The sequence below is a fragment of the Endocarpon pusillum genome (assembly GCF_000464535.1).
Source record: "Endocarpon pusillum Z07020 unplaced genomic scaffold scaffold4192, whole genome shotgun sequence".
Lineage (NCBI taxonomy): Eukaryota > Fungi > Ascomycota > Eurotiomycetes > Verrucariales > Verrucariaceae > Endocarpon > Endocarpon pusillum.
Window position 1 is genome coordinate 341,317 of NW_006916399.1, and position 16,270 is coordinate 357,586.

At 48.9% G+C, this 16,270-nt stretch overlaps 5 protein-coding genes across 5 annotated transcripts; 2 read left to right on the forward strand and 3 right to left on the reverse strand.

Moving 5' to 3' along the window:
• Positions 1-2,724: 2,724 nt before the first annotated feature.
• Positions 2,725-3,369, reverse strand: EPUS_02433 (uncharacterized protein; the record flags this gene model as incomplete). Its single annotated transcript, XM_007805338.1, has 3 exons — positions 2,725-2,868; positions 2,919-3,045; positions 3,098-3,369. The coding sequence occupies 3 exons, from the start codon at positions 3,367-3,369 to the stop codon at positions 2,725-2,727; spliced, it is 543 nt and encodes a 180-aa protein (XP_007803529.1).
• Positions 3,370-7,054: 3,685 nt separating this feature from the next.
• EPUS_02434 (uncharacterized protein) lies at positions 7,055-8,113 on the forward strand (the record flags this gene model as incomplete). The annotated part of the gene is made up of 2 exons (XM_007805339.1): positions 7,055-7,149; positions 7,198-8,113. The coding sequence occupies 2 exons, from the start codon at positions 7,055-7,057 to the stop codon at positions 8,111-8,113; spliced, it is 1,011 nt and encodes a 336-aa protein (XP_007803530.1).
• A 2,049-nt stretch (positions 8,114-10,162) lies between these two features.
• EPUS_02435 (60S ribosomal protein L20-B) lies at positions 10,163-10,877 on the reverse strand (the record flags this gene model as incomplete). The annotated part of the gene is made up of 2 exons (XM_007805340.1): positions 10,163-10,495; positions 10,560-10,877. 2 exons carry the CDS (start codon positions 10,875-10,877, stop codon positions 10,163-10,165), a joined length of 651 nt encoding a protein of 216 aa, XP_007803531.1.
• Positions 10,878-11,369: 492 nt separating this feature from the next.
• EPUS_02436 (uncharacterized protein) lies at positions 11,370-13,076 on the forward strand (the record flags this gene model as incomplete). The annotated part of the gene is made up of 6 exons (XM_007805341.1): positions 11,370-11,944; positions 12,016-12,088; positions 12,136-12,288; positions 12,350-12,411; positions 12,463-12,883; positions 12,993-13,076. The coding sequence occupies 6 exons, from the start codon at positions 11,370-11,372 to the stop codon at positions 13,074-13,076; spliced, it is 1,368 nt and encodes a 455-aa protein (XP_007803532.1).
• A 1,659-nt stretch (positions 13,077-14,735) lies between these two features.
• On the reverse strand, positions 14,736-15,804 carry EPUS_02437 (uncharacterized protein; the record flags this gene model as incomplete). Its single annotated transcript, XM_007805342.1, has 4 exons — positions 14,736-14,777; positions 14,830-15,103; positions 15,214-15,552; positions 15,620-15,804. The coding sequence occupies 4 exons, from the start codon at positions 15,802-15,804 to the stop codon at positions 14,736-14,738; spliced, it is 840 nt and encodes a 279-aa protein (XP_007803533.1).
• Positions 15,805-16,270: the final 466 nt, after the last annotated feature.

Sequence of the window (16,270 nt, forward strand, 5' to 3'; positions counted from 1 at the left end):
GGGCGGATTTGGCGGCGGAGAGGGCTTTGTCGGTTAGAGGCTCGCCGGGGGCATCTATGGAGCACTAGATTCGGGTGAGGGCATGGTCAGTGTGGTGTGTTTTCAACTGAGAACGGGGATGGTATTGGTGGCGTGATGAAGGAAGTGCTAGATTGATAGAGAAAGGTGGCTTGTAAATTAATAAGTCAGGGAACCTAATAAGGTGAACTTAATCCAATAGTTTATGTAACGTGCTTTTTAAGAGATGAATCGAACAAACCAATAGCCATGAGATTGTCTCTTGGTAAAAGGAAAGCTCTCACACATGCAAGGAATCCAAAGTAAATCGAAGGCAAATGAAGGGCACACTTTTGTTCTGCATCAAGCAAAAGATCCATACTCAATCTCCCACCCCAAACCCACAGCGAAGGCTTAAGCAAACATCTTTCTGCAAAGTGCACGATATCGCACCTGGCCCAAGCTCTTCGAAGAAGGATACAAATCCGCATACAGATAAACGACCGGCAGGGAAAAACATCATGACAAGCACAGAACTCACCCCTCCCAGAAGATAGTCCTGAAAGTCGAACTTCAACTGCTCATCTCCCTTCCTTTTCGAGCATTTCTCCACCACCTTCAAAATCTTCACCGCTTCAGCCGTCACCTATCATATGTGGCCCCCCTTGTCAGCCAATCCTGTTTTTATCACTTTGCCAAGATCATCTTGTTGGTATCACACTGCCCCAACAGATGCAAGGGAGAAGGGCAGAGCGAGGATGGGAGAAAAAGTACCTCCGGACCGCAATAGTCACCGGCAAAGACGACGATGTTGAAGGTGGGCATTCTGCTAGTAAAGGTGGACGGGTGTACGGTGTAGGGTGAAGGAACTGTGATGGGGGTGCTCGTGTTGCTTCTCTTTGTGCTCAGTATGCATCAAGGGGAAGGCGCAAGATTCTCAATAGATGGCAGAGGCAACATCGGCAAGAATAGGGGAACAATGTGGAATGCTGAACAGATATCACCGATCTCGGGTTTGCTTTGCTGGATGGTTGGCCTGGGGTGAACAGAAGCTGACATAAGATGCTCCAAATGGAAATCAGGGCTTTTGGATAGGGCTAAGTAGCAGATTGGACCTCGGCGCACTGGAATATCGTCCTGTTCATATATGATGTTGATGATGGTCCAAGGAGCACACTACTTCCCGGGTCTGCTCTTCAATCCGTCTAGCGGTGTTGATTCCTCTACCATCACAACATCAACTCTCGATACAAGCTTTCGAAACATTACCCCTATGGCAACTAATGCTCAACCGAGTAGCGAGGCGGCCAACAGAGTAGCGATGCTTACCGGCTAGTCAGAAGAAGTGCCCTTCCGTACCCAGGCTCTTTCATTCCCTATTACCATTATCATAGTATCTCAAAGAAGTGTCCAAGCCATAGTCTGAGCAGGTATTCCTCCAATCAGCATTTCCCAATCAACCATCCTCTGATGACCTACTCTATTACCACTGCCAGTGATATATAAGCTCAAATTCCTAATATTCCGACCATCTCTTAGTAAGATCATGTGTAGATCATCTACTTACAAGTCTTTTCCTTCTTCGCATATACTTATTTCACTTAGGTCCTCCAGCCTGCTCGCACGCCTCCAACCATACCTTGCTATCTTCACCTGTACCGAGCCACTTGTGTTGTTGTATATTTCGATGCTCTTGATGCTCATGACCACATCCCTTGTGCTAGGCTTGCTGCTCCACCATCGGTTGCCGTCTGCCCAAAGGATTAGCTGCACATTTCCTGGCGAGCTTGGGCTTTGGTGGTTATCAACGTGCACTATTTCATCATCTAAGTAGCATTTTATGCCTTTTGCGGATGGCAGTCGAAGCGATGTTGATGAAATTGCATAAGGACAATCTCAGAAGAATCAAGTGACATCGAACGCGTCGCGGTTACGATTGGTGTGCCGACTGCGTAAGTCGATGGATGGGCCGTGTAATTGATGGTGTTGTTGACGATGGAAGTGCCGCGGGTAATAGCTCCGATGTCAATTTCCGAGCTGTCATTCTTGAAGGCGCAAGGTCAGGGCTTGACCGGAGCAAGAGTGGTAAGGGAACTAACATGATACCAGAAAAAGCTCCCGACCGCACCGCCTGTTGCTCCCTCACTCTTCATCACCGGCCTGAAACTCCCATGTAATATGTCCAAGGCCCTCGACTGAATACCTGCAACGCTGATGGTCTTGTTTTGCCGCAGGTCCTCATCGGAATACCCGGATTGCTTCATGGGTCAACAACCGGCCCTCTACCTGCACGTTCTCGATATCAAATTGTTGGTTCAAGCGAATTGCTAGGTTGCCGGACTGTCGGAAATAGCCATTGACAAGTTATCGGTGATTGAGATCCTCGCGCTGAGAGAACTTGCTAAATTCGTTGTAAATGCGATGGGTGAAATTCCATGACCGTCGCGAAGCTTCCAGCCGTATGGACACGGTGTTGATATAGTACAGAAAGGGAAAAGAATAGTGAACAATGCACTATAAAAGATAGTCCACAAAGATGGTAGTGCAGTCGATAGTCGAATACAGATGTCAAAGGGCTGTGTACTTTCTAATGCGAGGTGATCGCACCCAGTTGAGCAAGTGCAATTGCTGTGTCTGTCACATGTGCCGAATCGCTGAAGAGAATATTTAGAGCGTCCTAGAAGAAGCGCCAAACCCAGCTCCGAAGCCATGGTTCAGCTAAGGCCCTCAGTAGGGCTTGAAGCGGCCAGCCTTGCCTTTCTTGGTTTCTTTTACAAATGATCCTTGCTGTCCGGCTGCTTCAACCGATCGATCTGTAGCTCGGAAGCTTTTAACGCACCCATCTTCTCCAGCAGTGAAAATGGTCTCGGCCTAAAGCATACATTAGCACAATCCACGTGACGCACTCGGCACAGCCCTACTGATCTGTCTAGATAGGCTGATCGGACGATCTCCTCGCCATGAGCTCCTTGCACACGAACGACGTTCTGCGTCGAGAGGGCGAACCTAGGATTGGCGGTTAGAGGGACAAGGTCGATATGAGGATCGCTTTTGCAATGTCAATTCAGTAGAACGAAGGCGGGCACTTCAGTTTTCACACCTGAGATTTGATCCTGCCACTACATAAGGCTGATGAAGATCTCGGAGAACATCAATCACATAATCGCACTGAGCTGTTGGCCGGAGATCACCAAATGATATCGGTTGAATGACACCTCTATCATTGGACTCCGGGGTGTTGAGCGGATATATTGAGAGTTGCTGATCAGCGCTTAGGGCGTAAATCGCCGTGTCGGACAGGAAGCCAGCTTTGTGGATTGGTCCTAAAACGTTTCTCTTAGCTTCTGGACGTATAGGGACGGCTTCGAACATTGCACAAGACTTTAGATCACAACACACCATGGTCGAAAGCTTGAATCAGAGAGTCGTTCTCGTCTTGGATGGTAGTATCAAACACACCAACGAGGCCATCATCTCCGCCGCTGAGCAATATCTGATGATCAGACGGATGATACTGCAAAGCAGTGATGTCATCGTGATTCTCAGAGCTTTGCCACCTCATCCGGTTTTGTCGTATGTCCCTACAACACTCGTATTAGTAGGTGATCCAAGATTAGGTCTAATCGCAGATGTAGTAATCCAATTGGAAACAATAAGTGATCGCAGGATGAGTAAACGCAAATGCAATAAGCCGGCGGGGCGAGTCATAAGGTCAAGTGCCTCTGTAAATGGGGTTACACAAGTTGAGCGAGCTGCAGAAGCATTAAAATTCTCAAAGAATATCATCCACTACCAAGGAGAGGACCCGAGAGATCAAGAGTACTGCCCCGATAATGGCATGTTGGTGCAAAGACCTCCAGATAGGCTAATAGGATATCATCCACAAACCCTAGAAAGGTTGCACTAACCATATGCTCACAGTAGATTGCGAATGGGCCGCTTCTGATCCTACTGCCACTCCATGGTTATGGTATGCTAATGCAGTCACAGCTCGATCTGTAACAAAAGATCAACGCGTGTGCTGTGGGGAAGTCGGACCGGACCAGACTGACCTATGCGAAAGTAAGAGACCTGTTGATCGGCTCGTGTGTCAAAAACAGCCACCAAACCATCACCCCCTGCACAAACGACGACGTCCTTTCTATCCTCACAGCCCACCATGCATGAGACCAGTTTTGGCACGTCATCCTGGTGGCGGCTCACAGTTTTTAGGCCACTTTTATCAAGGAACAGGAGTTCGTCTCCCGATGTCAGTGCTGCTAGCCGTTCCCCTTCGATAGGGAGGATGGAATAAACATAGCTGCCGGCGATTTCAGATGGAGCAGTTGAAGCAGTTTCGGAGAACACCTTTGACACGTCCATTGCTCAGCTAGTTCGAGATTAGCTCAGGATAATTGATGGGCGAGATGCACGAGTCATTAAGCGAGAAAGTGCGAACAGAGAGTATCGGGATGGTCGGCACAGCATTGCTGCAAGGTCCTTTGTGCCCGGGAATGTACTGGATGGATGTGGGGGGTGGGAGGTTCTCTTCTGAAAGTCGCCCATTGCAGAGACGATAGCAAGACCGATCGATCATGTACATGAACTCAAATAAACATTCTCATTTTATTCCACCGTAAAGCTATGATTGATGAAGTTTAAAGGCTGTTCTTCCGATGACCAAGTATAATGGGACGCCTCCGGCATGATCCTGTTTACCCCTTACTAAATGGGGCGAGTTATCAAACACGAGCGAATTCTCTCATCTGTACCTAACTTAGTGTTTGTAGTCTGGTCCTGCAGGTTCTACTCAAGGTTACACAGCAACACATTCTCCAGAGCCTTGACAAATGTCCTGGACATAGACTATTGATTGAAATGGCGTTGTGAGTCATAGTCAAATGATGTATATTCCGGTCCGGAGGTCTAGCAAAGTTGAGCCGGGCAGAACACGATCTCCAAAGCACTTTGAAGTATGCCGTTGCCGTCTGTGCCTTGAATCGAGCTTTGATCAAGCCGAGAAATGATCTACTCTGAATGCAGCTATTTTGATGCGTACTACCAGCTTGACTGCACCCAGAACAGTACTAGTTAGTTGAATGAGTTTCTGGGAGCAATCGACGTGTCAAGTCGTCCACCGTGCCATCCCCGTCCAACTAAAAGCTTTTGGGGCCAAAGTATCCAAGGTGTTGGGTCGGCTATCAGCTGGACTAGTTTGGCAGTTACAGTAGTCAAATGCAAGCCAGCACCGGGTGCTCGAAGCCGCCATCCTGCATCGGAAAGGTTCCTCAGAAAGTTCCCCAGTAACCCGGTCGACAAATCCAGATGCTTATTGTAAATTCCAGTCACAAGCAAGATTAGACCAAGTCCAGAGTAGATAGGCGACACCACTTGGAGCTGGAAAAAGGCAGACACAGACCAGATTACTGCACTAAACCGTGTAAGTCTAAAGCAGGAGAAGGCGACGAGCTTGGTCGAGCTTGGATATTCGGTATTCCGCTACCGTTCAGTCGGTACGCTCAATCCAATCCATGCCCCGAAGGACGAATCATGGTGCACGAATCTTCAAGACTATGCCTGTACAATCCTGCTGTCACCTCCTCACCAGAACTGTCAGCGGAGGCCTCGTAATGGCGATCATTTCCCAATTGTCCCTTTGGATCCAATACCAGTCGTACTACGGTAGAACATGCAATGCAGGAAGGGATGGGATTTCCGGTTGCTCGTATAAGCATAGCCTCTTCTCGAAGATGGCTAGTAGACATGTCACAAGAAAGAATCTCTAGTAGGTAGATGTCTAGAAGCTGCAACGCGGCTCGGAAATGAGAGGGATATGACCATCAACAACGGCTCTTGATGACAGGACACATATTGGGTCGTAGGATCCAGAGTATTGGTTCTTCATATTGATCGTGATTTGCAGAGACAAATACTTGACAGGTGCTGTCCAACGTAGAAAGTTATTCCAACGTGCTCTAGTGAAGAGAAAATCCCCCGAAGGTCGTACCACGCTCAAAACGAAATGAGAATGTCGGTGAAATTCGACGTGCATCAAAGGGCGGCGCCGAAATCTAGACATGATTGGTAGCAGTTGTGCTAATGAGGATATCAGGGTTAGGAAAGACGGAACCACTGGTGGTACAGATGGACATTGCTGCATCATTACCTCTGGATTCAATTCAGGTCTGTTTCTCATTGGCCCCAGAAACGTGCAAGGCTGCTGGTGAGCAGGAAGATTACAGGGACTTTTGCCCGCAGTGGTGGCCTTGTGTTACCAGCAGTGTTTTCTTGCTAACCGGAAGATACGTAGTCGATGCGGAGGAGGTGTCTTGGTCTGGGCCGAAGATTGCGTGTGTTTCAAGGACAGATGTGCTGGGGCCACCGATGAAGGTCCCCTCCTGCTTCCCGGTGGTGTGGGCATCGCGGACACTGGAAATCGGCTGCCCACGCCCAGGGAATTAGAGTATTCTAGCTGCGGCGAGCCAAAAGCGGCTTTTCCACCGGCCACCTGGCACCCAAACTCAAGTCAATCTGCCCATTTACTTGGTACACCTACTATCACTGCAACCACTGAACCTTGAAAGTCTTTTCCATCAATGTTGCATTATTAGTAGTTTGGTTAGCCACCTCTCTGGCGCATCCTTGCAAGCCTGTCCCATAGTTCAGGACCCTAGGCTCTAGTCCAGTGAGAACTCTGCTCCTAAACAGATCCAAAAAGACAGATGATTATCAAACTGCTTGTGAATCGTTACAGTTCATGGGTCATTTAACTTCCCACCATCCTCTTCTCCGTGCCAGCTGGCTTCTTCCCCGTCTATTCGCTCCTTTTTTGTGCGTCATTCATTTCATCTCATACTGCGGCACTATCTGCTCGATGGCCAGCTCACCATGAAACCACATCCTAGGCTTCTACACAGCTCCTGCATCTGAGCCGTCAAACGCGACCTGGGCTCACGAATCGCAATCACCTGTCGTTGTTGATATCGTTGCGCCCAAATGCACTCCAATTGTTGCCAGCTGCTTCTGTCGTCGCAAAAGGTGCGATTGGACAAATATACTTGTAGGGATACTTCTTCATATGGCCGGCAGTGGACCCGCGGGCATCAATGGGTTGCCCAGGCCCTCGGAGGCAGAGTACGAGGAGAATGGCAGGCTGTACAGCACTTTTCGTCGGTACGTTAAACTATGCCAGCTTCGGGCTAAACCTTGCTGATCATGTAGTGGCGTTTACCTGCTGCCGTGCGATGAACTCGAGAAAGATAGACTTGATATCCTTCACCGAGTGTTAGAAGAGGCGCGCCGCGGAAACCTCTTGAATGCGCCATTTCAAGAAAGACCTCCTGGCCACAATGGATGTCGCGTGCTCGATTTGGGGTTCGGTACCGGTTTCTGGCTCGTCGACATGGCGGCAAAATACCGGAACACCGAGTTTGTGGGAATTGATCTTGCAAATATGGGCCCCGACAAAATCCTGGAAAACGTTACTTTGCTCTATCCTCGCGACTACGAAAGTCCCTGGGCTCTGGGCGAAGAATCATGGGACATAATCCACATTCAAATGGCGTGCGGTAGTGTCTCCAGCTGGCCAAACCTCTACTCAAAAGTCATGAAGCATTTACGACCTGGAACGGGTTGGTTTGAGCAGGTCGAGATAGACCTGAGGCCGCGATGCGACGATGGCACCCTGAGTCCGAATTCACGGTTGGTCGAATGGTACAATTATATCGCTGAGGCGACCTTTAATATCGGACGTCCCATAGAGTACAAAGGGGATGGTGAGACACACCGCCTGCTGACCGCAGCTGGCTTCAAAGATATCCGGCACGAAGCGATACGCATTCCATTGAATACTTGGCCAACAGATCCACATGAGAAGGAGATCGGAGCATGGTACTACTTGTCCATGATAGGCGAACTCAATAATGATCGTGGTGGCCATGGTATTGAAGCCATCAGTCTCGCGCCCCTACATCGGACCTTCAATTGGCCGGTCGAGCATGTGTGGAGATACATAAAGGAAGTCGAGAGGGACTTCGCCGAGGTCAAATTTCATACATACCACGTTCTTCACATTTGGTCCGGTCGCGCTCCTGAGGAGCACGAGAAGACTAGAGATTCGTTGAGGAGTGAGCGATGACACTATCCAGGCCTCACCTTGCACCGTGAGGCCTGTAGAGGTAAAAGCAGCAAAAGGTCGCCTTGCTACAAGGCTTTACGACTCATGCCAAGTAGATCATATTTGAGCCTGTCTCTTCCAAAAGCAAAGCCAGAAGCGGCTCGAGGCAATCCTGCGTAAATCTCGACCTGCCAAGATGTTTAAGCCTCTCATTCGCTTGAGCGATGACACCGGACGAAATTTCCGACCTCATATCTGCACAGACATTGCAGATGCAGCACGCGTATCAAGCCGTTGACCACGATATTTCCCGTCCTCAACGTCATGCGATGTATCCATCCACGCCTTAGTTCTCATACTAACGAAGTCAGGACCAACCACCTTCCATGCTTGATGTAAAAAGTTCTCAGCAATTTTTAACGGCCACATTCATTTGACAACCCTTTTCAAGCTTCTCCTTCTACTCGCGATACAGAAATCTAGACAACGAGTTTCGAAGCGGCGGCGAGCATTGTATGAATGATGGAAGCCGTTTCTGCGTGTTATCACCAACCCTCAGTGCAATGGCCAAAGCCGAACAAGAACGGAGATCTTTGGGCCAGGCAAATCTATCCCCACATACATGTGGCATACGTTTGTTGACGGCAGCTTAGCAATACAGCAGATGTGTTATGTACGGGCTTGGGGAGTTTCCCGAAGATGCGAGGTCAGAATTATATTGGCGTGTTCTTGATTGCTTCCTGGATTTGGCATACGTCTGTGAATTTAGAGGCGAAATTTTGCCTTTCGTTTCCATTTTTTCATAGTTCAGCACACAGAGCGCAGATTTGCAAAGATTCGGATTGGTCATGATGTAGTGATGGAGGTGAGAATAGGAAGACAGCTCATGTATCAAAACACGTTTCTCGTCCTTTGATTTCTTGCTTTCTTGCTTTCTTGCTTTCTTGCTTTCTAAAAGCCCAGCCGGAGGAGTAGCACTGGCAAGAAATACCCTTCAAGCTGAGCTGACCTGCAAATTTTAGCTACCGAGTGAATCGATGCCCATGCCAGCATGACCTATATGGTTGACTTAATGCCCGAATCATGTCTCAAAGCCTACCAACTTTTCTCTCCCTCCACGCCCTCTGCGTGCATAACTGGCTCCCTCCTTCCGCCCTCCACTCTCTCGGTCTGAACTATCATAAGTCACTAATGCCCTTTTAGCTTGAACTGTCCTGCAAGCCAGAAGAAACACCACGACGGATCGAGGTAGAATCTTTAGAACAGCTACGCCACCACCGATCCTTCACGGCCGCAGCTGGCACGGCCGTGCCCAGTACTACCAGGGAACACGTGTCATGTCATGAAGTAGCGATAGCCTCATCTTAGCGACCTGTTCATCGATGACACGTTACACAGCTCCTGAAGCTCGGGCTGGTGGGGCCCGATGTGTGGTGCACAGCATCACAGGTGCACTGCATCAAGATTTCACACCAGTGTAACGGTGATACAAGATGGCATGACAGAACGAAGTTGAAACAGCGTAGAGGAGGTTGCAATAAGAGACAGATTCTGTGCATGTAGCAGGGATGGCGGAGCCGAGAGACAGGTCATTAATGTAGGATCTTGGGACGGCACCATTGTGCGCGCGGATGGCTGCTGATCGATGGGCAGAACAATTAGTAAAGTGACGGTGAAAAGTGGTGGGTATTTGTAGAGAAGAATGACAAGGCGGGACAAGATGAAGCTCATGACACGTCATACTTTACAGGCGGTTTGCATCATGTTAGATCAGATATGGCTCTTGGTGAGGTGATATTGAGGTAAGACAGTAGGGAAACAATGTTGAAGAAATAGAATCGTATTGTTAAACCCTGTTGATTAGCGACACCAGAAACATTGACGGATTGGTAGGATCTCTCGATCGAGATCAGGAACAGATTTTGCAACATTTTGGTATTGGATGCCTGTGGTCCACGACTCATAATGGTTGAACATGCTCGCTGTTCTTCAGTTCTTGCACCAGAAACAGACGTCCTCATGCCACACCATCTCCCCTCGTTTCCGCAACCCCAGTCGAGCCAACCTCCGCTAAGCAAATGTTGCTGGTCTCCTAACCGCAAAGATCTTCTTCGAGCTCTTTGGTACACGATGCGGAAGAGGGAATTTGAGGTTTTTTGAGATAAGCTGTTTAATGTAGGGTCGTTTGACTTGGTCGGCATTCTCGAGCTCGACGACTCTGAGGATGTGGATAGACCTGAACCTAGCACGATGTCGAGCTGCCATATCTTGGTACAAAGCCTCCACCGCATCGGTTCTCGACATCTCTCGGTATTCCTTGTACATGTTGTGAGTGCCGGAGCGAGAATCGTATCGAATCCAGATGCCAAAGTTCTTGACTTTCATTGGTCGCTTTTCATGAATCTATGGGGCACACAATCGTGTTAGCTGAACAATTAGCGGGCAGTTTGATATTCTCGCCACGTACGACATTCAGGCTGACGATTTCACCGTTCGACTTCTTGACTTTCCGTAACTTCATCAAGAAATACCAGAATCGTGACTTTGCGACAACGGTGTTAGGTGCGAAGATACGCATGCGGTAGAGCTTGGGTGTAGGGTTCGTCTCAGTAGGCAAATGGCGGCCGATGACCTGGTACTCCGTAAGGCGCCCTGAGGACCATATGTCAGCTTCAGAGTCTAGCAATTCAAGTCGACCATCAGAAGCGCGAGCAAAACTATCCGATGACTTGGGATGTTGTCGTCCGTCGAATATGGATGCAGTATTTTCTAAGAGCGTGCTCATAGGATAATATGTCGTGCTCCAGCGCCTGCAATGCCTCTCCAGTGTGCTATACTATTTTGATCGTCTTGTGAAAAGCTTCTGAATTGGCTTCGTAGGCCACCTCGCGTTCACCACAGGTGGTACCCCGGTAGTCGCGTGCAGAGGCAGAGAGATGTGAAGTAGAGTCGACTTACCCATCTGTACCAGATTTAGTGATGTAGAGCTTTTTGTTGACGGACTGAGCTCACCTTGAACAATTATTTGACGTAGCCTGAAGATAGTCGTCCTTTACTGTCTGACCAAAATTTGATTTGATGCGGGAAGATATAGGGTTATGCCCTAGCTTCGCTTTCAGATATGCAGCTAACCTCTTTCGGGTTCTCTGTGTCTTGCTGGTAATTGAGATCCATTTCACCCACAATAATTTGGAAGACTCTCAGGTCGAAACCTAACAGATCTCAAATGCCTGGACATGCTCATACTCTTCCATGAAACAGCGTCTCAAGCGAGGCTATGGCCCTACTGTTTGCGGACTTTCATGAAGCTCAGCGCGTTGGCTCTGGGCATTTACTCGCGTCGTGTCTCATACCAGTAGAAACTTTTCCAGACTCGCGTCGTTTACGCTCCTTTGCACAATTGTCAAATTACTCCACTGTCTCAGCCGACGTTCGCTATCATCTCTTTCAATCACCCGAAAGCTCTTACCGGCCTCCTAAGAATGAGGCCAATGCGTGGATTGACATTTTCGTGGCATTGTGGACCACCGTTAAGGAGCTCTATGCAATTGAAGACTCTCTCCACCAAGCAGGCTGGAGCCGGGTCTTCGATGCATATAAAGAACTTACAAATTTGCTCATCCGAGGATACTCTAACGGCTTTCAAGCTTGGACTGTACCGTGTTTATACACGACTGGCAAATACCTGAGAGCCTTCGCAATAAAAGCAGATGTCGAGACCAGGTCGCAGAATGAGGACTCTTTTGGCAATGGTTTCTCGGACGACATTATGGGTAACTTTGGGAAGAACGAAAAGCTGGAGCAAGCAGCCTGGGTCATTAATCGAATGTTCACCACCTGTCTTAGTGATAGGTAAGACACCGCATTCGACTGACGGTTGACCAGAGCGAAGCTCGCTCTGTGGTGTTGTTGACGCAGTCCAGATCAGAGATCACGCAGTCACGAAAGTGGGGAATTTACAGTACAACCAATCTATTATTCAAGACCTATTTTAGAGTAGGTGTGTGGCAGTTCACCTTATGGGCTCTGCTAACAGTCCCCAGTTGAACTCTATAGGTCTCTCGAAGAACGTCCTGCGTGCCTTGCAAGCGTCAGGAGATGACATCCCTCCACTCAAACTTTTTCCGAAGTCACACGTCGTGACCTTCAAGTACTATCGAGGAGTGATTGCTTTTCTCGAAGAGAGCTACACAGAGGTGAGTCACTCGAGACGCACTTTCTCAACTGTGTGTCTCACCCGTGCTGGTTGCCTTCTAGGCAGAAGAATATCTGACTGAAGCGTGGCGCTTATGCCATCGGGACGCCCAGAATAATCGAGAGTGGGTGCACTGCATATGTCCCACCAGCAGAACTACTGACAACATTTACAGGCTCATCCTCAGCTATCTCATTCCCTGTCACCTTCTAACTACTCACACCCTTCCAACAACCCATCTCTTGGCACCATATCCTCGTCTCGAGGCTCTCTTCCGCCCCCTCTGTTCTTGCATTAAGCGCGGCGATCTATCAGGCTTCGATGCAGCCATGTCAGCAGGCGAGCACGAGTTCGTCAAGCGACGCATTTACCTTACTCTTGAACGTGGCCGCGACATCGCGCTGCGCAACCTCTTCCGCCTAGTCTTTCTGGCCGGTGGCTTCGAAGAGGCGAAAGATGGTCAGGCACCCATTCGGCGGACAAGAGTCCCTGTCGCGGAGTTCGCTGCTGCTATCCGACTCGGGAGCAAGATTGATGGCGCAGCCAGAGTCGACATTGATGAAGTGGAATGCTTCCTCGCAAACCTGATTTACAAAGTGAGTTTGCATTTTGATGTGGTCTGTCTGCCTAAATTACCAGGCAGCCTGTCGTTCTAGACTTTACGGTGCGGCTCCGTTCAGCTAACCCTTACATGTGATCCTTCAGAACTTGATGAAAGGATACATCGCCCGTGATCGTGGCGTCGTAGTCCTCAGCAAGGGTGGTGCCTTCCCCGGTACTGGCGTCTGAACTTATCCCTTCACCCGATCAACCTACTACGTACGTTTCCAAATACTAGTGCTGTCTCTGATCAAGTTCGAAGAGCCGATATACCCACCTTGGCAGCTTAGAACCCTTGACAAGTCAACATCAGAACCCCTGGCTGCCTATTTACAGCCTGCATCAACATTAGGCCCTCCGATTGGACGCAATGCGACATCCCTTTCGGCAGGTTACATCTCATTCACGCAGATGCAGCTGTTGCCCCGGGAACTGCCATACCATTATCCCGGTACATCCAACATAATTTTTACTAGTGCCAAAAGAACTTCATGTCCAGACCAAACTCTGCGGGTGGGCGGTCGCTGCAAACGGCCTATTTTGCCAACACTTTCTTGGTGACTCACATCATGAGTGGTTTGATATCAGTCAGGCCCAAGCTCAAAAGAAAGCTCGGCACTTGGACAAAAGCGAGATCATATCATATCATCTCCGGCCCAGCCCACGAATCACCATTAAATGCAGTATGGGACGAACAATCATGCAGCTATAAGGAACATGCTGTCAATCAGTCCACCGCGAATTCCCTCCCTGATTATCAGGGTCTTCCACCATTGCAGCACATGCCTGCCACCTCGCTAAGGAGGTTTTGATTGCCGTTGCCCATGACTTTAGCCCCCCACCATTTCTGTCGATCCGACCTTTTAGCACACCTGGCCCGAGGCGCACTGACAGATTCCGCAGCGCTCCTCTGGCAAGGTCTTGGAGAGCCAAGACAGCCACAAAATCTGTCACTGGTGCCCCAACCATGATATATGCAAGCTACCGAAGTTACTGCCTGTCCGTGAAAGTCAAGCCGTGGTCTGCATCCAGGCTCCCTTGCCGAAGCCAAAGTTGAAGTTCATGATATTATGCATCTTGATCCGCTAGCTGGCATAGCACGCAACATGCAAGGAAGGTGCAAAAGGCACTCAAAGTGCTTGTAGCATCCAGAAGAGAGGAATTAATAGTCGAAGATAAATACTCCTTTTTTTTAAATCTCGTTGTTCATCTAAAAAACATGATAGTCGATGGCCCGCATCACCACAGAGACCAAATTTCTCCCCTCCTTAATCCTTCGATATAGATGAGATATTTTTTCCAGCTATCCATTTCCACTCGTGCCAGCTTCGTGAAAAGTAAAAGCCCATAGACAAATGGCTCCGGCTCGAAAGTCTCAAACAGACTCCGACGGTTAGAATAGAAAGCAATAAATGATTGATCGACTGATCAAGCAGTCCACCGAGCAATCGGTCAACCTGTGCCGGGAACCTGTCCAGTTTTAGGCAGGAGGCAGGGTATAAATAAATGACGTGTTAATAGTACAAATGTCCATCCTCCTTGAGTTAAAAGAACGCTAGGGTGAGGAAGGCAGCCTGATGGACATGATAAAGAGACAGAAATCTGATGGAGATGAGTTAAATATACAATGTGTCTTTTTATTGAGTCATGATGAGAGGTTGTTATATCTTGGGAAGAAGTGGGTTGACGTTTGTGTTGGGAGTCGTTAACGACGGCCCTGGAGAGGATTGCTGTAGCCTAGAATGGCTTTGTTGTCGTTACGGTAAGGACTGAGTTGGGCTTAGTGCATGTTTAACTAAGTCAATGAGCTGGTATTAATGTTGGCGTGGGTAATGGAAGGCTTTCTTCCTAGCGAGTGAAGGGCGACCGTGAGATAGTGCCAAGGTCATCCTATCCAATGTCAGCTGACCATGTCTTGACAAATTTGGTTGTGGAGACGTACGATATGATTGCACATAGCAACAAACAGATCGAAGAACAGTCGTCCACCTTCTTCCATCTCCATCTGCATGGTGCCACTCCTCTTGAAAGTATTCTTGCTTCGGATGATGAGAGCCAAGTAGTGAGCTCGCAGCTTTGAGTCTGTGTCGGGTGTTTGTGCGTAGGCGTAGCGAGCGGAAGAGAGAATAGTGCTGACTTGGATGCCGGACTGGAGGCCTTGTTTGCGAAGGGCGAGGCGGCCGAGCTCAGGGAGATCGTAGCGAAGGGCTGCACAGCTAGATATGGGGTCAGCATGATGCATACTGTGATTCAACGATGGGCTGAAGGAGTAGGAGTACAACAGTTTGTCCGACACCATCAAAGCGGACTGACAGGATGAACCTACTATATGACAGTATCCTTCAACAAGTTTCCTCCAACAGCGTGATGATAGATGGTCGACTCGTTATTGCCATTTGCACTCCGATCTTCAAGCTCCCACGTGTCCTTGCGTTTATTGTGCAAAAGTTTCGGATAGTAGTCTCCTTTATACAGGAACTCGAGCACCGAAGACAGGATTTCCGGTGATTCTTCCGGTAGATTTATTCTTCTGGCATGTGATTCGAGAAATTGGCCTCGACAGGCAGCTTGAAAGAAGGAAGAGTTGCAGAGCACGTCTTCATGAGCGGCGAAGAGTCGTTGATCAGGTCCAACCACAAGTGTGATGATGGCAGAGGTAAGGTTGCTAGCGATGCATGTCAGCCACCAGTCCCGAGTGTTGTCGCAGAGAGAGGCTTGGGTTTGTGACTTACGGTGAAGTGGGATCACTGGATTGGTCTTTCCTTGGTGACGGTTGAGCAGAGGACTCGGCTCTCTTCACGCCCGCAGCCACAGAATGGTCTCGGAATGAATGCTTCTTGGATTTACTGACAGATTTGCCAGCACCATACCTGGACGAGAAGCTTTCACCTTGACGAGGCTTATTTCGGACAAACATTTCTCAATGCTGGTGGTCAGTACCCTGGAAAAACTGTTCCAGGAGATGCTTCACATTGAGATGAGAAAAGAATGAAAGAATGAAAAGCCTGCCTCAGGAATCCTATACCATCCGCAGAATCAGTAGGGGCAAGCAAAGGAAAAGGAGATGAGATGGTTCCGATGGGAGGAGAGGACCTTTTATAGCTGGGATGCATCGTTGCCTTGGACTATGCTCATCAACATCAGCTTCGATGCCTAACGCGTAAATTTTGCCTTGTAAGTTCAAGCCGCGTCTCTCCCCTAGATACGAATTCGCGCTGTCACGGGATCTGAACAGAGCACTAAATCAGCCACTCAGCATGTACCAGGCTAGTCACCTGCAACCACTTCCAGTTTGTGGAACCTCGACAAACGGCTAACGGTGACTCAAACGACTCGAATGCAGGGTTCACCTGCGCGGAGGATGGGAAGGCTTAGCCTTAGAC